This window comes from Meleagris gallopavo, chromosome 3, assembly GCF_905368555.1.
Source record: "Meleagris gallopavo chromosome 3, MGAL_WU_HG_1.1, whole genome shotgun sequence".
NCBI lineage: Eukaryota > Metazoa > Chordata > Aves > Galliformes > Phasianidae > Meleagris > Meleagris gallopavo.
In genome coordinates, this window is record NC_139406.1 from 61,583,531 (window position 1) to 61,608,810 (window position 25,280).

The 25,280-nt window shown below is 36.5% G+C and overlaps 1 protein-coding gene across 3 annotated transcripts in view; it reads left to right on the plus strand.

Moving 5' to 3' along the window:
- C3H8orf34 (chromosome 3 C8orf34 homolog) overlaps positions 1-25,280 on the plus strand; it is a 284,853-nt gene that overhangs the window by 249,425 nt on the left and 10,148 nt on the right. Inside the window, exons 14-17 of one of the 3 annotated variants that reach the window (XR_014882562.1) lie at positions 4,286-4,538; positions 5,515-5,623; positions 18,906-19,014; positions 21,083-21,161. Coding sequence is in view for 1 of the 3 variants with exons in the window: in XM_085221225.1 (XP_085077351.1) it covers positions 4,286-4,398 (113 nt within the window). In the remaining 2 variants the exon portion in view is untranslated. Of the gene's footprint in view, positions 1-4,285; positions 4,544-5,514; positions 5,624-18,905; positions 19,015-21,082; positions 21,162-25,280 lie in introns of those variants that run through there. The other 2 variants (XR_014882563.1, XM_085221225.1) reach the window with 2 other exon arrangements.

The following is a 25,280-nucleotide window of genomic DNA, read 5'->3' on the forward strand; positions in this document are numbered from 1 at the left end:
TGGGAGAGTGCCACAAGCTATAGTTTGTGAGCACTTTTAAATAGAGTAGAAAAGGATATATATAAAAATATTTTCACATATGTAACCTTCCATTTGGAGGGGTAAGTTATTGTGAGCAAAGACATGTCTCCAAAGTGCTTCATCAGAATGAGACTAGAAATGGTTATGGGATAAGGAAGTCAGGGTGATGCTAGACTTCCAGGAGTAATGACAGCACGTTATGCTGTGTTAACCAGGAGCATAGCCTAAACTGAGGCTATTCTGCATTACTCAGCACCCGTAAGACTGCATGTTGTATATGGGTCCAATTTTGGGTCCCTTGATAATTGGAAAGATACCAAAAATCTACAGCGTATTCAGCAGAAGGCTCCTAAGGGGCTGGATCATGTGCAGTGTTAGGGGAGGCTGAGGGACCTGTCCAACCTGCAGAAGATACTGCTTCGAGACCCACAAGGATATCATCAAAAAAATAAATCCAGGCTCTAAACAGTGATGAAAGGCAGGAAAAGGAGAGACAATAATCATAAATTGAAACAGATGAGGCTCCAGCTGGATATACAGAAGGAAAAAAAGAAAGAAAGAAAAAATCACAAAGAGGATTAAAAAAACATTGAAATCTGCTGCCTGGAAAGATCATGGCATCTCTGTCTGTGGAATTTTTCTAACCCCAGCAACATCAACTTCATCTGAATTCAGTATTGACCCTACTTTTTGTAAGAGGTTGAACTGGCCAAGAACTTTCTCCCCTTATTTTTGTCTTTTTTTTTTCTGGGAGTACTTCTTTAAGATGCGTACCCTTTTTCCTGAGCTACTTTATCTCACATCATAATAGAATTTTGGTATAGTACTGATTTATAGCTGGACTGTTATGACAGAAACATCTCCTCCTGCATCACAGCATGTAGGTATATTTTAGAAAAACTTCATGGAATATGCAGAGATGATAGCTTGCCTATTTTACTTCCTAGTGATAAGGAACACATATTTTGGGTTTGCCCCAACTGTTTAATTTTTATGAGAGAATATTTAAATGGGATATTTTTGATCAGGTGCTGTGTACTGACTCATAGTTATGAAAAAGTATTGTGTTTGGTTGATGTGACCAAGAACACTGTTTAGATCCAGCTCTTTCAGCTTCTTTCTGTGGCTTTTTGTTTCATTAGAGGTGGTAATTCATATACCTTTTCCATTCTGTAGTTGAGATTCCTTGCAATATTCCAACCCCTTCTTAGCCCAAGCACAGTAAGCACTTCTGCAGTTATGTGGTGGAGGCTTCATCTGTATTTCAAATTTTGGAAATCTTTTCCTTAGGGCAGAGTTAATGCTAACGGGCAACAACTGTAGGACAGAGGCAATACTTTGGAGAGTATAAATGGAAACTATAGCTGCTCTGAAGAGCTGTTTCCTACTCTAAATTTGGGGAAGATTTTGCTATTTCATACACCATGTTGTAACTTTCTGAAACTAAATGTCTTTCAAAGATCTGAATGGTAAGCCCCATTTAAAAAAAAAAAAAAAAAAAAGGAAATAGATAATTAATGGCAAAAAAGATTCTCTATCATAATCCCATCTATCTAAAGCCACAGGTTTATTGCAAGACTCTAAGCCTTTGCACTCAAAGTTGGGTAATGCAGGACCTCTTCTGTCATTCGAATAGCAACACTTAGTTAAATTAACTGGAAGTTTGGGAAAATGATAGATACTGTATTCTTTCTAATGCCACCTGTCCTCTATGGAGTAGAAGTCTGAGAATAGCATTTGAATCCAGCGCAAGCTGCTTTCACAAAATGCTAAATCTGATCTGATCAAAATATTAAATCTTGAAAGTGTTTAGTGCTAATTTTTAGGAGTACTGGTACTAGTTTGCATTGGTATATAGCTGGCATCATTTGAGATTTTTCCTTTCATATAACTAGTGCAGTAAAAACAATCATTGCCTTTCTCCCCTGCAACTCAGCATATGACAGTATTTATCCCTTTGTTATTTTTTGCTTAACAAATAATGTCTCAGCCACAAAATAGCACACCTCAAAGTGGAAAATGGCCAGCAAATCAGAAAGGACTGAGTAAATAAAAAGAAACATTATTTGAGAATAAAAAGCAGAGATTTTTTTTGGTTTCTGTGCTTTTCAAAGATGTAGGCATCAGCTCCTTTCCCATTTTGCTTGTTAGCTGCAAGCATTTATCCATTCTTATGCACTTTAAAAATTGTCAAACAGAAGAATTCCACTGTATATTACAAGTCTGATTATGAATATACAGAGTTGTGCAACAGTAAAGTGAAGTGATTTGATCTGTCAATAAAATAATATTGGCAAGCACTAAAGTCCTTTGGCTATAAGTCAAATGTGATGTAAGAGTTTCAAAAAATGACATAGTCCACTTTTGTTGCCTGTTTATTGCATTAACTCCTGAGACTGCACTTACCAGATGTTACTGATGTCTGAGATACTCACTCTCACACGAACAGATAGATGTAAAAATGTCAATATTTCTGTCTTTCACTTGTAAACTTTCTGCTCAGGAGTTTGCACTACGTTAAAAAAGGTTCATGTTTATGATGACCATTAGCACCACTGAAAGTTGACAAAATAAATATTCCTGAGTCTTGCTAAGTTTCACAGTCCAAAAGCACACTTATGGTAAAATACATGCAAACAATCACCTCAAATAAAATCAGTACTTATCCACAGATGTCACAAATTTATAGCAATTTTTTCTTATCTTACACAAACAAACTGTAATTTCAGAGAGTTACTGAAAACTCTAATAGTTTGGGGGGAGGGGGATAAGACTTATTTTTTAAGATAGTAATCCCCTAAAAGCCCTCAAACTACTTTACACTTTTTGCTAAGACATCCTTTATGAAATGATCTAGATTGAGGCACTATACTTTCACTGTGACCCCGCCATATCTCATTCCTGAATTCCTCTGTCTTCATCTAATTCCTAAAAATTAAGATGATTCAGTTCTTCTCAACTATATTCTTCAGTTTTTAGTGATTGAAAGCTTTCCAGTAGAGTGTTGTCTAAGAAACCTGTCCTCCCAGTCTAGATCTGCTTGAAGAGGGTGCTATGTTAAGCACAATTAGTGTGATGACATGAAAGCAACAAATAAATTGCATAAGTGTTGTTTGTAAAGTCTGTTGACCTGTGATGTATTTTCAAAGTTGCCTTTCTTGATGACAGGTAGCAATGATTTGAAAGAGCTGGAGAATCGCATGCTGTTAAATTAATAGCTTGCACTAATTAGATGATTTCTGTGCACTGCATGAGCAATAGGAGGTTATTAAAGATAAGCGTGGCTGACAAACAAATCTGCACCAGCACTGCTTACGTTTGTGATCAGGTCATCTTCCTAATTGTGATCATGAGCAGCTTTCTTCTGTCAACAATTTTACTGATTGCTGTGGCATTGATTTTCTCTATTTTATTCTATATGACCTTCTGCTTAGAGACTATAACAATTAAATAGTTATGCCCAACTCAAAAGTATTTTAAATTGAATGACTCTGAAGAGTTAGGGCATTTTACTTTGTATTATTCATAGTCTCTACATGTCCTTAATGAAACTTCAAGAGAATGAACAACCTGGCTTCAGACATCAGAAAGAAGTGTTTTAGTACTAGTTCACTATTAGGACTGTCCATAAGTAAGGTGTTTTACCTTAGCATTAATTTAGAAAGCAATTAATTCAGAGGTCTAAATAGAACATAAATTGATGTTGTAAGATTTTTCTCTTATTTTGCAATATGTAGTTGAAATGTGTGTGCATCTTTCTCTCATACAGGTCTCAGTAGAAATATTGGAGAAGTACTGTTAGATGCTACTCCATACACTGATTACTATTCTAATGTTTTATTCAGCCTTGACTCCCTCGTCTTTTTAGGGTTGGTTGAGTCTTGCTTTTGATTTTTTTTTCAGTTAGATAAAATCCACTCTTTGAATTCCAAGAGAAAAAGATTATTTCTAGGTTCTTTCAAGGATATAAGAATTGCTGCATACAGATGCTTAAGAGCCATGAGCAATAGAGACCCCAAAGTTTTTCTCCCTTCACTCTCAACTATTACAATTCACTTATTTCTCTAGGGGGAGACCTTGCTTTCCTCCATTTCTAGGATTTGACTGGGATGAATTTTCATGTGTTGCCTATTCACAAAGTGGCAAATGTGAGTGCAGTATCTCATGTAACCATATTACACATTTAAATAACAGTTCAAGTTATTTTTAAATATTTGGGTACTCTGCAACACCCTTTAGCTCCTCTCTTCTCCTTCCATCTCAGTTCCTTCAAGCTGCCTCTGCTGCCATCTCCTGCTCAGTGCAAAGCCAGGAACAGATCATCTTATCAAGCAGAAACAAGAGCAGCCTCCATCTGAAAGGCTTGGGATGCTGTAGGCTTACTACTTAATTATGACAGGATCTCCTGAAAAGTGCACCTGAGTTCTACCTTGAACAAGAAGGGTAGCCCCTCTAACATAATCTTCTCTGAAAGGCCATTCTGGTGGAGGAGCTGGGGAGAAAGTGAAGAGAAAGAGGTAAATATATACATTTGAGAGAGGCTAAAATATATACATAACTGCTCTCCTGTGTTTTCACATTGGTCAGGAAACCAACATGCTTCGCCAAAAATCCCAGATGAAAAGAACAAGTGACAAGTTACACACTGTCTCCTTGTAACAAATTACGAGTTAAGATGTCAGTCCTTCTCCAGTGCTAGTCCACTGTAAAATCTCCTGTTGTTCTGTGTCACATGTGATTTCAAACTGTTTTTATACTTTTGTCTGTATGTACAGATCAAGTTTAGGTGAAACTGAGTGTATGAAAACTGTTTTTATATTACTACTAGCATATAAAGATTTTAGCTTCTTCTTGAGCGTATGACATCTATTATGGATGTAGAAAGAAAATACAGTACATTTAGCTAAAAGATAGACTGTGCTATACTAATGTTAAAAAGATCTTTAGAATAATTTAGTTCTTAGGGACTTAGGGTATGCCCCTTCCCTTCCCTTCCCTTCCCTTCCCTTCCCTTCCCTTCCCTTCCCTTCCCTTCCCTTCCCTTCCCTTCCCTTCCCTTCCCTTCCCTTCCCTTCCCTTCCCTTCCCTTCCCTTCCCTTCCCTTCCCTTCCCTTCCCTTCCCTTCCCTTCCCTCTTCTTTTCTTTCTTTTTCATCCTTTCTTTCTTTCATTCTCTCCTTCATTTTCTTCTTTTCTTTCTCTCTCTCTCTTCTCCTTTTCTTCCCTCTTTCTTTCCCCCCGCCTTTCCCCTCTTTCCTTTCCTGTAGAATGTTCTCAGCTTGAAAAATGTTAATGAAAAATTGACCAATTATCAAAACTGGAAAATGTTTACTTTTATGAATATCTTTTAAATATATAATTTTCATTTTTTGGCAGTTCACTTTTAAAATGAGCTATTTATTCTATACATCTACAACACACAGTTTATTGCATTTTATACAGTTATACTGAAATTACATGAACTGGGGCACCTAAGGGAATGTTTATGTTTCAGAAAAAAAAAAAAAAAATTGGACTGGATTGAAATGCAGCATGAATCATAAGAGAAGTTTAGAAGCACATGAAGATGAATGGGTCCCCAGTGACTCAACAGAGAACATCTGGTAGGTGAGATACTGTATAAATAAATACCTGAAAGGACTCTGATTTTAACAAATATCAGTTGAGCGTGAAAATGTACTCTAAAAATCTGAGAAATGTATATTATTGTATTAATTTAGGAAGGACAGAATATATTGTGTATTTGTTCGATCGTGCTGGGAGATTCATGGAGCTGACAGAATTGCTAACTGGGATGAAGTCACTCCTGAAATTGAAGGTCAGCTCTGCAGAGAAATACTAGTGCAGTGCAGCTCTATAGCACATATCTAAATTTTAGGCACACGGCATCAACACTGAGAAGAAGAACTCTTTTCTGGGAATCACATCTCAGGAGATGGTTTGATTGTGGGGATACAAGTAGTAGAAACCAAAGAGATTTTCCCCGAGTGTTGGGCCCTTCTCTTCTCACCTGGCTACATTTGGTTTCTGACCTCCATGAGTTGGCTCTTCCGCAGTTAGTTTCTGGCTGGAATCACATATGGGCAGGCTGAAGGAGAGCATTTGCTCAACTTCCAAGATTTTTTTCCAAGCCTGTCTGTTTGAAGAAAGATCAGTCAATTATTGAACTAGTAAATTTTTAACCTGATTACAGTTTGCAAGACTGATTTCTGGAAACTACTTATGGATTAATGACTCAAGCTCAAACCCAGATTTCCCTAGAAAATATCTCCTGGGCTGGAAATTAATTTCTATATGTGCCCTTATGTACAGACTCACAGGATCCAGAAAGAGAAAACGTGGATTTTTATTTGGCAATTGACTAGCCAAAAACTTGAATAGCAAGAAAATTTATTTCTGATACCTACTTCAGGGATTTCTTAATGTTTATTTTCCAATAAGCAGCCATTGAAGAAAATGCACACACATTTCACGGAAGAGAAATAAGAACCACAGGCAGAGTCTGTTCTAGGAAATTAGATGTGACTGGAACTGTTCACTGGCACAGAGGCCAAATGGCACAGGATGGCCCATATTCATGCCACTAAATACTCTTACACTCCAAAATAGGGTAGCCACATCCAAATTGCCTTGTGGGAATCGTTTCTGGTGCCTATTAACATCCAAATCATGCCCAGGACCTGCTTAGAGGAGGGCAGATTGGCTTATGCCAAAATCATCCCAGAGCGCATTCTGACAGTGAAACAATGCGGACATTCCAACACAGGTGCTTCGGAATGGATTATCCTACCGGCACAGACAGAAATGAAACCACATCCCTCACAGATTTGTTTAATGGAATAAAAAAGCTGTACTCCTCTTTTTATTTTTTTCAGTGCACAAAAAGGAAATGTTTTTCCTTTCACATATACCCCATGGCAGCCTCCCTTGAGTGACACCTGTAGACCTGAACACCTTTAAGCTGAGGAAGCCACTCCTTCACTAGAGAACTGTCTTCTTTCTCTTCTGATTGGCCTAGTGGGTGTTTTTGTCTGTTTCTTTTTTTTTCCTTGTTTCTTCAGCTTTTATAGAAATATGTCTCATCTTGATAATCGTACAAAGGAAACCTCATTCTCTATTCTTACCTACGCTTCCTTAGCCACATAAACTGCTTTCATCTGATGATCCTGTAGTCTTACCGTATATATTCCACTCTTCAGTCCCTCTAGGAGATGCATGCTATATCCTCTTTCTTTCCTGACCAACCCCTCCGTGAATGACTATGGGAGTTGGTTTTGAGAATAGATCTAGCCAAAACCTGAAGTTTCTGATTAAGTTTTCAGACAGACCAGTTCCCAGAACTGGCTTGCTGCAAGAGTTTATGTGAAAGAAGAGGTTGGAATAAATGTTTTAGGCAGCTTACAGTTAAGCAGACATAACCTCAAGAGGAACTTCACCTTTTGCAGTAGGTAAACAGGAGGAAGAACAACAAAACAGGATTTCATGGAAGATGGAACACAGCTGTGTTGCCCTCCAGGATGCAAATTGCTGAAGCATACACTGAAGCAAAACCTAAGACACTTAAGAATCCACATGTCAAACCCTCACCTGTCTGCAGCCTTTAAGCGCACCAAAGATTACTGATGGATTTGAGCATGATACTAGGAGACAGGTGCATGACTGCTGTTTACCACCGATATTAGTTTTCTGTCATTTGTGAATTTGAGCCTGAATTCTTCTAAATAAGATAGTCCAGTTCCAAAGCATTTTCCATTCCTGATTTTTTTTTCTGGAGACGTTTTCAAGGAAGTGAGATCTTCCCTGAAAATCTATTGAAATTTATATATTACGTTGTGTAGTAAGATGGTTAATAATTACTTCTCAGTATAAACAAAGCATTCAATACTTCAGTAAATGTGAAATTTTTTGCCCTTTTATTTACTTATTTATTTTGTATTATTACCTGATGCCATGCAGATGGGCTTAAGCTGTGCATTCAGTTACTAAGAACAAGAGAAAAGAACATGATCTATCCTGTTATTAAAAAAAAAAAAGGAGTAGAAATCCTTCATTTTTCTCAATACATATAAAAATAAGTTCTATACATGTTAATTCAAAATGTGAGTTCATAAACAGTTTTTAAGCAGTAAAGGAGGGAACACACACAAGTATTCAGCACAAAAGTACTGTGGATATACTTTTCTGTATACATTAATGCCCTAATCACATGAAACTGTTCTTGATGTGAATCCAAAAGAAGTATGTCTGGGCATATACTACCATTTTCTTTTCCATGAATAGTTGAACTTTTTTAACAAACTCATTCTGGTTGTATTAATGGCTGTTCTGTGTTTTCTTAGTGTCAAAATTCAGACAAATGCTCATATTGTCCAGCAAGTTGGCAGAAACACTGAATAATGGATAAAAATGCCATGTGACCTATAATTCCAATCAAAACGAATACACCACTCAATCAGGGCCAGTCCAAAGCCTATTTTAAGTCAGTGGGAGATTTTCCATCAACTTCAATAGGCTTTGGATAACGTCCATGTGGCATACTGGCAACAAACAGCTCATTCACAAACTACAGACCACCTCTTGTTTGCCGAAATTTTGGAATGAATAATCTTGAATAATGAAAAAAAAATCCTCAAAATTGCAAGTTTCTCATGGGCAATTTGTACATGAGAAGGGGAGGGAAATTCTCTGAAAACAGTTGTTGTGCATTAGTGAGCCCACATATATAAAAAAGGTGCAGCGGGGAACTACTTAATAGCTGTTGTCTAAAACTCTGTGAGCATCTGTTTGGTGACACAGAACATGTTCCTGTTGGCTTAGACTATTCTGACCTCTGTGGTGCATAAGCTGCGCTAAAAGTAATGCCACCTATTTTATGATGTTGGCCCATGACCTCAGAGGTGGATGTTGGTAGTATGGCTATAGAGGTTGAACCTTCCCACCAATATTCTGTTTCATTTTGTTGCTGTGTGACAGATGACAGCAGAGGGGCAGTCTGGCAAAATGATTTCTGACATGGAAGCAAAAATATGTCATTGAATTCCTCATGAGGAAAAAAAATCACACCCATTGACATTCATCAACTCTTGATGAATGTTTACAGAGAACAAACAGTGGACATGAGCAAAGTGAGGTGGTGGGTGGTGCATTTCAACAGCGGCAGCAATGATGTGAAAGACAAGACATGTTTTGAATGGCCATGCACAGCTGCCACACCATGAAATCATAGAATTGTTTGAGTTGGAAGAGGACATTAAATGTCATCTGTACAATGAACAGGGACACCTAAAGCTAGATCAGGTTGCTCAGAGGCCTGCCCCCAGGGCTCTGACCCCAATGTCTCCAAGGACAGGGCGTCCACTACTTCTCTGGGCAACCTGTTTCAGTGCGTCACCACCCTTATTACAGAAAACCTTTTCCTTATTGTTGCATTTATGGGGTAGTTTCACAATTTAAATTTTCTTTCTTAATGCCGAATCATGATTTTCATTGCTGCATCTTATGACTCTACCCAGTTATTCTTCACTTTGTACCTAGAAGGAGAGTCTCCATTTTTTTTACAGAACTTCTCACTGGGTTTTTTAAGACTTTTGATAACAAGATCTTTCCTTAGCTTCCCCTATCCCCTCAGTATGGTAGTTTTCCATCTAGAAGCCCTCCACTGGACTCACTCTAGTTTTGTATCAAGGAACTCAAAACTGGACACAATGCCCCAAAAGTTCCGAACAGAGGGAAGAAATCCTCTACTGGCAGTGCTTATGCTATTCTTGAATTTCATGAGGTTCTTGTCTGCCTATCTAGGGATCTCTTACCACCTCACTAAATGCAGTCAAATGAAGTAAATATACTTGTTGATGAGGAGGAACATTTATTGCTGGTTACAAGGATTAGAGTCTGTCAGAAATTTATTACAGCATTCTGCCATGCATTTTGTTGTTTATAAGCAGATCATCAGGTCTGCAGTAAAAATATTACAATAATATGATAATAATCCTACAATGTCTAAAACAGCTCAGCAGATTCTGTTGTGTCTACCAGTATGATGAACCAAGGCTGATCTGATTATATCTCTGCACAACTTGCTTGATACTGTAAGGCCACCTCAGAGAACTTTGACTGACTGGTCAGTTAGGTGTTTTTCGTATATTTTGCTTGTAAGCATCTATCTTGCCAAATCTCAGTCATTATATCAAGCAGAATTCCACTTTGCCCATTACAAATTCAACAAATACTACAGTTTCAATTCTGTTATGACTAAGTACTGCAACATTATTGAAAAGATTTGGAATTCTGCATTGTTTACTATCTTAATGCACCTTCCTGGGTTAATCTCTTTTGTCAGAATAGAGAAGAAGGCACATGTTGAGAAAAAGAATAAATTCAAAATGCTCTTTGAACAAGGGGAAAAATACATTAAGTTTCAAATCTTGTAATTAATCTATTTTAAGAGTTAATCACATTCTCAAATGTGACGATCACACCTCTGTTTCAGACTGATTTATGAAACTGAACAAACTGTAAATAGTTATTTCTGCTGATATCTAGCCTGGAGAAAAGTTGTAAAATTTTTAAACCTAGACATTCTGTGAACTCCCCATAATGTAAAGTTTGGTGTATGAAAACTCACTTAACAATAGGTTGACAACAGAAGCCAAAAGGTGACATTTTCCTATCTGATCTGATCATATCTCTATGATATCCAAAGTGATGTGAAATATAAAAACTGACAAACAACTAAACAAACAACAGGCTTTTGTGGAAGCCTGAATTCAAACACAACACTTTAAATAGGACAATTTTAAGGGCAAAAGACAATTCTTTAATATGTTTTTGTTTTTATTGGGGTTACTTTTTCCACATTGTTTTAGTAAAACTGGCAGACTTCATCCTACCTATGCAACCTATGCTAGCACTTAGTCTTTGCGTACAATTCGAAAGTATTACTCTTCTAAGTAGCAAACAATATGGATTTTTGTTTCTGTTTTGTATTTTTTTGAATTTCCATGTGTCAAGAATAGGATTCTAACTTCTCCACTGCATGGTGCTTGTGGTTTAGCTCTCCATTTTGCTGTCTATCAACATATAATGGAGGATTATACAGCAATAAAATGGCATTTGATCCTAGTTCTTCAGAATGGAAGAACTTCATGCCAAATATCTCCTTAGTCCGTACCCCATCATTCAGAGAGCTTTGCTGCTCCATTGCCAACTTGTCCTTTAACATAATGAAATGTGATTGAAGTGAATTATTATTCCCTTCATCTCCTTTTTTTTTTAACCACACTGTCAAATATTACCTTCTGAAAGAGTGAATGTCATGAGATGCTGACTACCTGAGTAAAATTCAGATCTTCTAGCAATAATGAGGCTATTACGTGAAATATTAGATCACTTCCTGTTACAGTAGGCAGCAGCCTTTTCCAGAAAAGAAAATATTTATATTTCCAGCATAAAGGACTGCTCACAACATTTTCATTTAGTCTCACAGTACTGCAAATACAGTACTAGACTGACAGATGAGCCTACAAAATAGCACCTGGCCACCTACTTTAACTCATAAACCAGCGAAATGCAAGCATTAAATATGCCATCACCTTGCTCTCCTGGCTTGAGCTGTGAAAATTGTAACTAATGTGGGAGCCAAACCAGTCAGGTTAGATGATGTCATTTTGTAGAAAAAGAGACTGTAGTAGGATAGTTCTGCCAGTTCTCTTTACAGCCATTCTTGTGCAGGATTTGCATGTAAAATGTGTCCTCCATAATAAATAGAGTAGTGTAGTGTAGTTTGGAATAGTTAGGACCATAAGGGAATGTGGTGCATGTAGATATGCCAAAGGTGTATTTCAATCTGCTTAAAGAAGAAACAAGAAGAATGTGTGTCTTATGATGCCAGCTGAATAGGGGACTGCAGTCATTTGTTTATGTTACAATTATTTTTTTTTCCAGAATAAAGGTCTGCTTTTACTGAGTCACAGGAGTTCCTTTAGTGAAACTCCTGTGCCCCAGTAAGGACCAGGAATAAATGCCCTTTGTTCAGTGTAGTTTGCAGATGGTTTATCCTTCTTGTGCTTTTCCATATTGTGATGTCTGGTTTTTAAATTTCTCTGCCACAACTCATACTGCAGCTTTCTTCAGCATTGCCTTTGGAGATATTTTTCTGAGTTTATCCTAAGATAACTTAGGTATTCTTTGGAAAGGTGTAGGAAATTCTGAGAGAAATTAGTAGCCATGTTTTTGTTTTTGTTTTTGTTTAAAAAAAAAAACGTTTAATTTCCTCAAGAAGCTAACTCCTAGAAAACTTTTAGAGTTTTCTTTCCTGAAAAAATTTACCAGTTCTTTTTCTAAAGTGAATGCCAGCCTGCAGGCATTGCTCTCACTTGTTCAAGTGCTGTATGGGCTTTGCTACAACAGTGGAAAAGCCTTGATGAAGATTTGGGCGGATATACAGTAAGGAGAATCATTGGCAAAATTCATTATAGCCAACTTTGCTCTTGCACAGGTAGAGTCTGAGATAAGTTCCTGTTAACTGAAAGAACAGTTTTATTAGTTAATCTTTCACTATTGGCTGAGACAAGGGAATCACAGAGCGGTGAGAACTCTCGTACATTTTTAGAATCATGTTACCCGTTGGAATTTAGTAGATTGCTTCGTTCTCTCAGTCTTGTTCCCAAATATGTCCTTGTAATACAAAAGAACTTCACATGTCATCTGAGCTGTAAACAGCTTTCTAATGCGGAGCTTTAGTGGTAGTATATGAGAAGAGTAAGATCTGTCCATGGTCCTCACAGTAAGGCTTTTTCCAAGGAGGGATGGCTGGTTGTAAAACAACTAGCATGCTCCTAAAAGCAGTCTCTGGCTTTAGCCTTGAAATCATATGTTCTTCATAAGATGGTAAGGAATATTCTGCTGGAAAATGTACCAGGCTTACCATAGAATATGGAATAAATGCACAGAAGAATGAGTTGACCAGAATACATTACAGTTCCTACGCACCATTAAGTATTCCAAATGGTTTTGCAATTACTCACTTAGATAAGCTTGTTGGTCATGGTGGAATCTATGTGTAACTATTAAAATCAGTTTTTGTTTGAAATACTTTTCTTAGCTTGATATTAAGTAATATTTCATTGTTCTACTGTCTGTAACTGAAAAAGGAAGATTAACCTTTGAATGAATTCCTTATTTCAGGAAAAATGCAGGCTGACTATATAAAATAATTTAGATTACACTTACTTGAAGAAGATAGTATGCTATAATAAATCAACCTATACCTCTTATCTTTTTATTTCATATATTGAGGCATTTCTCTGTAAAGGAATGAGGTTTCTTTTTTTCCCATGAGAACTTCCCTTTTGAGACTCTTCTTGTTTACTGAGAGTTTCCTGTTGATTTTAGTAGCATTAAACACAGAACACTGAACAGATGTATATGTGGAATTTTTCATGTTCAAAGCAGTTGTTGGTTGTTTTTTGTTTTTTAATCTGTATCATTCAATACAGCAGAAATATTGTGACAACTCCATCCACTTAGTTTGCTGTTCTTTTTGATGAGATTATTTTACATTGGAAAACATGAAAATTACATCTATTTTATTCATAATCAGAAAAAACAAATACTTGTCAAAAAGAACATCTGAATGATAAGAAATTAAGTACATGGAAAATATGTCCCCTAAGTGTATTTCTCTTTGAAGTAAATTGTATATCCATCCAACTCATTTAAATTTTGCCTCAAAAATAAGCGAATGCCGGAAAACCAGCAGATCAGTTTAGATGCTGAGTAGAAGTTTCTGACAGCATTATCTTAGACTCCAGATTTTTTTATTTTTTTATTTTGTTTAGTACTAGATCAGAGTGTCCTTAGGGGGTGGGGTTTAAATTTTCTTTATTAATTATAATGTGGAACTATTTTTTTAACACTCATCTCAGTCACTATCATGAATCTGCTTTTGATTTGTTTAGTTTTAAAAGAAAGATGAAAAAATATGTTCTAAGGCAATGTACATTATTAAAGGTGTTCTCTAGCTTTGGACTCTGACTGGGAATATATAACTGAAAAATATGAGGAAACACAATTAGGTAATATAAAATAGTTATTGGTTTTAATGCTAAGATTTTTGGAAGGGATATGAAACGTTATGTTTCAAGGAACACCAAACTCTACCAATCAATCTCTAGTTAGTAGCATTCAGGGGAAAAAATAATAATCTTACAGGCAAGTTATTTCAAAACCATCTAATAAATGGATTTCCACGTAGACCTATATTAATCTGCTGAGGCCCTGTTCACAAAACCTAACCATTTTTAGTGATAAGTGCCACATGTTTTCTTTAGTCAATCCTCATATTATATTCATAATATCTTCATATTATAATCATATCATAGTTTGTAATTATTCAAAAGTATATATAAAATATATAAAATAATTCCAAATAGTGAAATGTTACAACAGGTTTGTGGGTGCTTTTTTTTTCTTATACAACTACATACATTCTTTTATCATCAATGACATCAATGTGGATGTCCACTGAAATAGACAAATTGATTGTATGCTTCTATTTTTTACTTAGGATATATCAGAAATAAAAGTACATGTAAGACATACAAGGATGTGTATTCCAGGACAGACCAATGTTTCCATATTTATTTCTCTCTCTGGGCCCTTGTTATTCTTTGTCCCTGTTTCTAATCCACTGTTCTAAAGCTGAGTTGAATTTTTGTGTAAGGCAATCCATCATCTAAATTATTTTGTTCCTTGGACTCTTGTCTCTGCTTCTTAACAAAAGTTGTCCTTAATTTCATTTGCAGTGTCATAAAATTGTTTATCATTTCCTTAGTTGTTGTTGTTGTTTTTTTGTTTTTGCTTTTTTGCAGTCAATGCTGTTTTAGAAAATTAGATGATATAAATACCATGTTGAACTACCTTATATTTTTCTTGACTGCTCTTGAATGGTGACTTTCATAACCAAGCATATACCAACAAACTTTGGTTAGATTTCTGACCCACATAGAAATAGTTACGAAAAGAACCAGAAACAAGAAACTATGAAGAAGGTAAGAGGAAGTCCTTTCTTGCAATCATCACTCTTCTTGGGTGCTCAGTAGCACTCAACCCAAGTTACCATTTCTAATGCTGACAATTCATCTTATAACTGCTTATGTTCTTCTGAAGTGTTTTTGAAAAACTGCCCTGAAGTACGTCATTTACCAACTCTACTAATTTGCCTCTTATGGAACAGCTGCTCACTGAGTTTATTCCCACACCAATAAGCGAGAACAATGTCACAGTTTGATTCATTCTGTGCAAAAAGAAAGAAATTATATTGAGAATCTTGTTGAATTGAATCTGAACAAAAAGCTATTTATTGACATTCCTAAGTGATCTGAAGGATTAATTAGTGAGAAAATGGTGCACAGAAATAATAAATAAGAGAAAAGCTTCATTTCAGATTATAGGCTATAATACTTTTATTTCCACTTCTAAAAGGAGCTTCTGCAAGGAATTAACCTTTGTATTGACATTTTGCAGTCCACAAATGGGTTTTAGGTTACACTTAAATGAGGTTTCCACTGCTGACTCTGGAAGTTAACTAGTGAATGAGCAATTCAGCAGAAATTTGTAAATAGGAATGCCACAAGTTCCAGGTATCATATTCTTGTTAGAAAAACCTCAGTGCTTACAATTTTCCCTGCACATTTTTTCCATAATTGACCTTTAAAATCATGACAGGGAAACAAAGCAAATTTTGGCTGACATTTAAGGTGAAATAGCAGGATTTCCTCGTATTTTATTACTACGTTTGTTTTTCTTTTATTGAAGACTAAGAGAGAAATAATTTGTGCCTGTTTTTAATCAACAATATTGGTATGAAAAATTACTAAGGGTGCCACTTCTCTGGAGGTGAGAACTGTTTGCATCATCTTGAAAAAACATACCCATTTATGAATTTCACAGAGTCACTCAGAGAATGATATGGTAGCTATGATTTACTTTTTTTTTTTTTTTTTTTTAATTCTGAAGCCTCAGAATTACTCCAACCATGCACTGTATGCATGCCTATTTGAGGATGACAGGAGAATTTGTAGCTCAGTTTTTTGACTTCCAGTTATATTTGCTCATTTTCTTTTGGAAATTCATCCATTCTAGAGAATTCAGCAGTCTTGTCAAAACAAAATGTAAGAAGAAACTAGAACTAAAAATGTGTTGTGACAATTTAGGTAGACATGAGCATTTAGTCCTGGTGCTCAGACCACAGGTAAAGCTACTCCTATGTGTGGAAGCATTAATTATATGTGCTATCTTATTTATGAGATCTCAGTCATAAGGCCAACTTATGAATTATTTCCTACCAATTGTGTTCTCAGTCTCTGAACTGCTGGTGTGCATAGACAGGAAACAAATTACCTAAATAGTCAGTATAGCATGAACTGAAGAATAAAAGCATGTAACAGTAATATGGTAGTCTAAACATCTCATCAAAAGAGCAAGACTTTGGAGTACAGTTATTTCATTACTGCTTAGAGAAAAAGCAGTAAATTAGAGCCTATAAATAACAGAACAGTTACACACTTTGCAGTAATGCCCTATAACACAATTTTGAAGGCAATGTTTTACTGTTATTACCTCTAATGACCAAACTGCATGAAGAACAGAAGCTGAGAAGTACACTGTACCTATAAATTTAATGAAGCACATTTAGTCTACAAACACACACAAAGACACATATGGCCATTTTATATATAGTAAAACATATATAAATTTACAAGATAGAACAGTGAGTCCAAAGATGAAGTCTGATGCATACGACTTCATTACAATTGCTCTTTGTTCTTATGTGACAGATGATAGATGAACCTGGAGGTACCTTCAATTCACAGGAGCTCATTTCTTTCTTTGTTGAAGTTACTAGTTAGATTTAATACTTAGAGTAGGGACTTTGTTCATGGGAAGGTTTTCTATTTTCCTCGGAAAATTTTAGTCATTATAGGTCCTAATTGCAGATTCTTTGTCATTTACCTCAAGCTATAGCAGATAATATAGAATCATAGAATCCTTAGAGTTGGAAGGGACCTCTGAAGGCCATCTAGTCAAACTCCCCTGCAATGGGCAGAGACATCCACAGCTAGATCAGTTTGCCCAAGGCCTGATCCAGCTTTGTCTTGAAAGTGTTCAGGGATGGGGCATCAACCACATCATGGGACAACCTGTTCCAGTGCCTCAGCACCCTCACTACAAAGGATTTTTTCCTTACATCTAACATAATCTACCCTCTTTGAGCTTGAAGCCATTTCCTCTTGTCCTATCACCACAGACACTGCTAAAGAGTCAGTCCCCTTCTTTTCTGTTGCTTCCCTTTAGATACTGATAGGCTGCTATCAGGTCATCTTGGAGCCTTCTCTTATCCAGGCTGAAGAGCCTCAGCTCTCTCGGCCTGTCCTCACAAGGGAGGTGTTCCATTCCATGGATCATTTTTTTGGCCCTTCTCTGGACATGCACCAACAGGTCTATGTCTCTCATGTACTGAAGAGTCCACATCTGGATGCAGCACTCCAGGTGAGGCCTCACCAGCACAGATTAGAGGAGTAGGATCACTTCCCTCAACCTGCTGGCCACACTTCTTTGGATGCAGCCCAGGATACAGTTGGCTTTTGGGGCCATGAGGTCACATTGCTGGTTCATGTCCAGCTTCCCATCCACCAATTCCCCCCAGGTCTTTTACACTCAGTCCTTTCATCTCCCAGCTTGTATTGGCAATGGGGGTTGCTTCAACCCAGGTTCAAGACCTTGAACTTGGATTTGTTGAACTTCATGAGGTTCACCTGGGCCCACCGCTCAGCCTGTCTAAGTCCCTTTGGATGGCATTCCATCCCTCTGATGTGTCAACCATACTCCACAGCTTGTTGTCATCTGTAAACTTGCTGAAGGTGCATTTGACCCCACTGTCAATGTCATTAGTGAAGATATTAAAGAGTAAGCCCCAACACTGACCCCTGTGGGACATCTCTTTTCACCAATCTCCATCCAGACACTGAACCATTGACCACCATATTCTGGGCTCAATCCTGAAGCTAGTAGTTCATCCATTGAGGAGTCCACATACCAAATCAACATCTTTCTAATTTAGAGAAAAGGATGTTGTGGGGTATCATGTCAAGACCTTACCGAAGTTGAGATAGATGACATCAGTGGCTCTTCTCTTGTCAGTGATACCATCATAAAGGGCCACTAGATTGGTCAAGCAGGATTTGCTCTTGGTGAAGCTGGTTCTCCCATATCACCTCCCTTTCTTCCATGTGCCTTAGCATAGCTTCCAGGAGGATGTGTTTCATGATCTTCGCTGGCACAGAGGTGAGACTGAGAGGTTGGTAGTTCCCAGGGTCATCTTTTTTACCCTTTTTAAAAATGAGTATGATATTACTTTTTTTCCAGTCACCAGGGACTTCACCTGATTTCCACTTTTCAAATCATAGAATGGCTTGGTAACAGCATTAGCTAATTCCTTTAGGATTCTAGGATGCATCTCATTGGGATCCAATATCCTACTCTCCAAAATTTTTTTCTTCAGTTTCCTCTATGGCATCAGAAATGATTACGGGTTTGGCAGCAGGTTTGACATACTTCCAAAGTCAAGATTTTCTGTTCCCAGATAAGTCAATATCTCCCTGGATCTACAGTCAGGAAAACAGACTATATTACACTTTTATTTTTCTTTCTACTCCAGTGGTTGACCTGACAATCTATAATACATTTAATTTTCTTTTTATTTCTCTATTTTTTTTATTTTTATTTTTACTGAATATATTATGTGCCCTGCACTGATTTATGTGATAAAGTGATGCTGCCTACCTATAACATCACCAATTGAAATGTTCCTTTATCTCATCTCAGGTGGATCACAGAGTGGAACTGTAAACTGGAGAGGATCCATGGCATGAGAGATACATAAACTGTCCTTTGATGCTGCACAATGCTTCGCCTGACTTCTACTCCAAATCAGGTATTTAGAGCCAGTGGATCTTTGCCTTGGAGATGGAACAAGGGCATATAATTATATGGTGTAAGACCAGACTATGGCCATATCATACAGCATCTTTTTTTATAGTAGCTGTGAGACACTGCTAGGACATAGAAAAACAGCAGAGAGCCTTATGGCCACATAGATCAATATTCTGACATGAATCAACAGCATCTTCCAGGTGTGTGGGGGTACAAAAGGAAGATAAAGGGGAAAGAAGAGAGAAATCTGAAGGGACTGCATAAAATTACAGGGAGAAGGGCAGACCCATGGAGAAAAGCTTGCTTTCAGAGAAAAGTTTATGGAAAATTAATCAGAGCAAACACAGTGACTTTCTTCAGAGAAGTTACAGGTATTATCTTGTGAAGACTCACATGACTTTTTGATGCCCCTGATCAGGCATAATTTTCTATGAAACTCTTCTTCCTTAGTACATTTTAGTCAGAAATTCAAAACACAGCTATCATCCTTTGGATGCAATTAATTCTGGTCTTGTTTCTACCTTGCTTGCATTGCAGTTGTCTCACTGAAATGAGCTGCCAGTCTCACTTGGTGACCATAACCAATGGAGTAGGACTACTGCCCAAGTTCAGCTTCTCTAGATTTCAGAGTTCTATGAAACAAAGAAATTGTTGAAGTAAAATATAGTTTATACTTTGCCCTCTGTCTTTAAGACAATAGAAAACCAGATTGTCTGAATACAAATAATGTGGTAGTTCTGGATATATTTACCAGTGTTCTTTATTGAGGGAGTGCATTTTTATATCATGTGCATGTGAATGCTGGGAATGGCAGAACTGCTTTCTCTTTGCACAAATCATGGGATCTCTAAAAACTTATTGAAAACACCTTCCCGTACAAAATCCTTCCTTTCTCTGTGTACACATATTCCAAGACGCGGTGCTATTCAGTGGTTAAAATGTCTCTGCTTGTTTCATAAAGCCAGTGATAGTGCAGGATGTGGATTACTTTCTTTCAGCTCTATTACATTAAATTGTTTTCTAAGTGCCAAGATTACAATCGATAGTTGAAGAGTTAGGAGAAGTTGCCATGTTCTGAGTTAGTGAGCTCCTGAGTGAGAGCAGATAAGCATGAACACAAGCAGCTTAACGCTGCAATATTCTGTTGTACAAATATATACGTATTCACTGATAAATGGTACAGAGAGAATGAAAGCCATATGGTAACATTTCAATTTAGCCAGGAGATTTCCAATAATTATTTACTTATATATTTAATTTGATGCAGGGAAATTATTTATTGTTCTCTAAGTAATGAGATTCAACATTAATTGCTTCTTAAAATCTGTCTTTGATTTTCCAGGAAACTCCGTCAATTCTTCAGTTAAGACAAAAAAATAAAACTTCATATATCTATATCCATATCTATATCTTTGTCTATATCTATATCTATGTATGTATGTATGTGTTTGTTTTCCATTATAGAATGTCATGATTTAAACATTAATGATCTCTTTATTTTTAACTTGATTTTAAAACTGTCAGAGTAAATAACATGTACAAAGAAATAGCTAACTTTACAGAAATTAGAGATCGGGAATATATTTAGTTGCACTTTAATTATTTCAATAAGGAAATTCTTCCATTAACTTTAAAGGCAAATTGAAATGGTGCCTGCATAATACCTGCCTCTGAAGTTTGTTTAACCTCAGTGAGACGTGGTGCTCCGCGGCCAGAGCATCTCTTCTATTTCTTTACCAAACCGGTTGTTTTTTTGTTTGTTTATTCGTTTTCCTATTTTCAACAAGCTGCAGCATCCTCGAGAAGATGCAGAGATGACAGAGGGAAGAGAAGGGGCAGTTTTTCCTGCTCTAGCATCTTCACTTCTGCCCTGACTGCATGACACAATGAGACATATTTCAGGCCTTTCCCAGGCTATGATTTAATTATATTTTCATTTAAAAACACAAACAATTGAGAAATAGCATTGACAAGCCCATGGGGCAACCCCAGGCTCTTGGGAAAAGTAAAAGGTTTATGTCTCGGAGCAACTAACAAGATTTCCAAGCAAGTTTCTGCTCTCCTCCCAGATGTTGTGAAGGCCTGGGTCTCAATAATAAGGACAGATCTTCAAACACTTCAGCAACAGAGAAATCTGTAAATTGAGTTGTGAGTATAACTTCTTCACAGTTTCTCACCAGTGTTTAAGAGAAGGTAAGTAGTTCCGACAGGTCAGTTTGGAAAATAACCAAAAGAAGAAAACATGAAATCTTGTCAGATGAAGGCCCTATGCCCAACCTCTAAGTAAATTCTTACTGAGATATTCTAACTGTATTCTTATCTATGCTAAAGAGCATGTTCAGATGTGAAGGGTAGAGCACAACTTATTGATTCTTTGTTTTGGAAGTTTTCATACTATCAAAGCCCCAAAAGAACCACGTCTGCTATTATTTTCTTGCCTTTTTCAGGGGATATGCTCCTATGTATGATATGCCCATTATGAATTTCCACTTGAATGTAGAGCTTTAAGGGCATTCACCACCTTAAAATTGATCCTAGATGTTTTGTTTTTTAAAATCAAAACCACTCTGTGACACTGTGGGTGGTTGGGTGTGTTGTAATCCTGTCATGCACTTGGGTGCCCAGACTGCAAAGAATCTCTAAATTTTTAAGCAGGCAGGAGAATTACGTTACCTGAATGGAAATCAGGCTCCCTCATTGGCTTTGGATGATGCCACCCAAGTTGGCTGAGAGGAAAAGGCCAATAAGACTCTCCTCTTAACTCAAAATTGCCTCTTGATACACCATTTGATTTTGACTTGTATCATACTGTTGTGGTATTTCTATTCCAGAACATAGAATACTGTACTGTTATTAAAAACATGCTAGCAAAATTCAGCAGTTGATGGTAGAGGGGAAGCTGTAAGTTCACTCTGAAAGTTAAAATTTGCTGTGGAAAGTAAGCGTATTTGAGTATGTGATCCTAGGGAGTCAGCTGGGCTGCCAGACAGTATGGAAAGCAAGAAATATTGGATAAGTTTATAGAATACAGACTTTGACTGCTACTAAGTGAGTTGATCCAGATGAGTGAAAATCCATTTTGCTGATAAGATTGAATATGTGTGACAACAGTATGGAAAACTTGCAGGAAAAAAAAGCCTGAAAAAATATCTTACAGTGTCAGACTACAAACTGATTTTTTATCAAAACCAAGAAAAAGTTGCCTGTATTCTCCAGCAGGACTGTATCTTGTCTGGAAACTGATTTTGAGAGATCCAAACTCTTCAAGCTGAAAAAGAATCTTTTAGCATTTCTCCTTCAGTAGCAAATGAAGGCAAAAATATACATGATAGCTATGACGGTGGATAAATGTCACTGTGGAATGTTTCTGACAGTCTGGAAGTACACTGATTTTTGAAGGAAGCATTGTTAAATGTCAATCATTTAGATATTCTTTTCATGACTCCATTAGTTCTGAGGAGCAAGAGTAACTTTCAAAAGCGATAGGCAATGTTATTTTTATGGATTCTGGTCTTGTCCTTCTAGGTCTGATAAAGTGAATCTCTGGTAGTAAGTGTCTCAAAGATTTGTTACTTGTATTTTCTTTACAAAGGAAGATGAGAGCTATTTGAAGCAACTGGTACTTTGGTAAGAAAGGGATCCAATAGATTAACTGTCATGGCTACAATTTTTAACCAAATTGAAGGAGTTTTAACCATATACTTGAATTCCATAATGTGACAGTGAATTATACATTTGTAGCATCCTAGCAGGTTTTTTGTTGTCATTGTTGTTGTTGTTTGTGTTTGATTGTTGTTGTTGTTGGTTTGGGTTTTTTGTTGTTGTTGGGGTTTTTTTGCAATTTAAGCACTATCTTCTTTCTGTCCATTTTGCATTGTATTTTTTCTTGACTGAAGACAGCTTTCGCAATGAAATATATGTCATGACTGATTCTTTTCTATCCCTTAATTATGACCTCAAAATATTTCTGAAGAATGGTACTAATCAGAAAAAGCAATGGCTTTAATACAGGTGGGGAGTTGTTGGACACCGATAGTTTGTCCATGTCTACAAAATAGGACCACAGTAGTTCCATAATAGATATTCATCATCAACAAAATATTATTTCCCTAAAAAACAGATAATCTCTCTCGTATTTTACTGTTTATTTGCAACTGAAATGATATTCCATGTGTCATTTTAACACGCACCTGGAAGTCTCAAATTTTTTCAGACAAAGCCAAGTTAGAGCACAATGGTATGTCATTAAAAAAATGTTCTCAGTGTACTGCTGAGACAAACCTATTCACTTCTGAATGCTCCTTACAGAGGAGACAGGCAAACCTGAAGTAACAGCAGAACAACTTTTATGATAAATGTAGAGCTGCAAACCACTGGAACATAGTGCCAAATTCTGGCTTATGTTGCATCATGACAGAACACTATGAGGCAAGATAATATTGCCAAATATTAGCAGCAGTCAATTCCTATGTGAGAAATTAAAAGCTGTGCTGAGATATTGTTCACATCTGTTCAACATTCTCTAGATTAATGTAACATTTTGTCTTTCAGATGCAGTAATTTCTCAAAAAGTTAGCATTCAACAAAAGAGTTTTGTGTTGTCATATTTTTATTAGACACGAACAGATTAAACCTAGTATAAAAAATGATCATTTACTTTCACCATTTTGAAACTTTTAAATTTATTTATTTATTTATTTATTTACTTACTTACTTACTTATTCACTTATTTCTGCTAATGACATTCAAGGCCAGGCTGGATGTGGCTCTGGGCAGCCTGATGTAGTGGTTGGCAATCCTGCCCATGGCAAGGGGATTGAAACTAGATGATCATTGCGGTCCTTTTCAACCCAGGCCTTTCTATGATTCTATGATTCTATAATTCTATGACATAATTTAACAATCAAGAAATTAGTGGACATTGCAGATACTTAAAGCAGTGGGCACAAATATTAAAACTAGGAATTATTCTTCATTTACATCATCACAGAGAGCAGAAGCAGTAACTTCACCTTCTTTCTGATGGATAACAACAGGGTCATACAAGTGGAAGTGAAGATTTGTCTGACCACCTCGGAGAACTAATTAGTAGAATATAGTGACTGAAATATGTTGACTAAAGGAATAAGGTGGGAAGATAAATTTATGAGAAAGGTAAACCTGGAATGGATTAGATACTGCAGTGAAAACCGTGAGTTATATGTGGCATGGTGGTAAAGGAAAAGTAAGTTTCAATTTCTAAGAGATTTGAAATGCTAAGAGATATTACATGGTGGAATATATTTAGAAAAGATGAAATACTGATTTCAGCTGCAGGTAGTGTATCCCAAATTGCATTCACCAAATTTTAATTCCATTAGCTGGTGCTACTACAACAGTTTAAAAGACAAAGGTTTTGGCATTCCTTCTTAGCATCATTAATATTACTTTCACTGTAAGTATCAGATTAGAACACATTAACTCTTGGTGGAAGTGAGTACTCCTCTGCTTTACTGATACCAGAATGATTTTAGTTTTGCTTATACCAGAGCTTAATGTGGTTACTGAAATGTTTTCATAAAGTGGAATGCATGGAGCCAGAAAAACTGAGCAAGTGTGGCAACCTTGAACTGGGTGCATTGGTATTCAGAATAGTGTCATCATAGTGAGTGTATAATAAACATATGTTAAGTGAGATAAACTTACTGACACTTCATGAGAACAGCATATTATGTAATATAAAGCCAATGGAATCATACAATAAAAGATCAAGTTGTATTAAAATATTGACTTTACTACTGAGATTTGCAGCGTTGTCATAGACAAGTGCTCAGAATTACTGATTTGAATTTCATTTAATCATGATATCTTTTTTTTTTTTTTAAATGTGCCCTATATTTAAAAACAATAATTTTTTAGAATTGTTTTATTTTTGATTATCTTATCTTTATTAGGAGCAGGTCACATTTTGAAGCTTTTCTATAGAATCTTAAAAGCTTGCAACAGTACTTGTGAGAGATATTGTTTTCCATACATATATTAAGCTTGCTTATGGATGTTAATCCCATGTTTAGGGTTTATAGTATAGGACCTGTGAGCATGGATGTGCTTAATAGAAAAGATGAATACCCTCTGACTACATCTGAGGATAAAATTAGTCTGGGCAATGGAAATCTGTGGAATCTTATTCATGATTTGTGGCTTGATTGGATGGTCAAAGCAGTACGTAATACGATATATTGTTGTGCCTGGGATTAACTCTGTATTTCTTTTATTTTACTGTCTGTT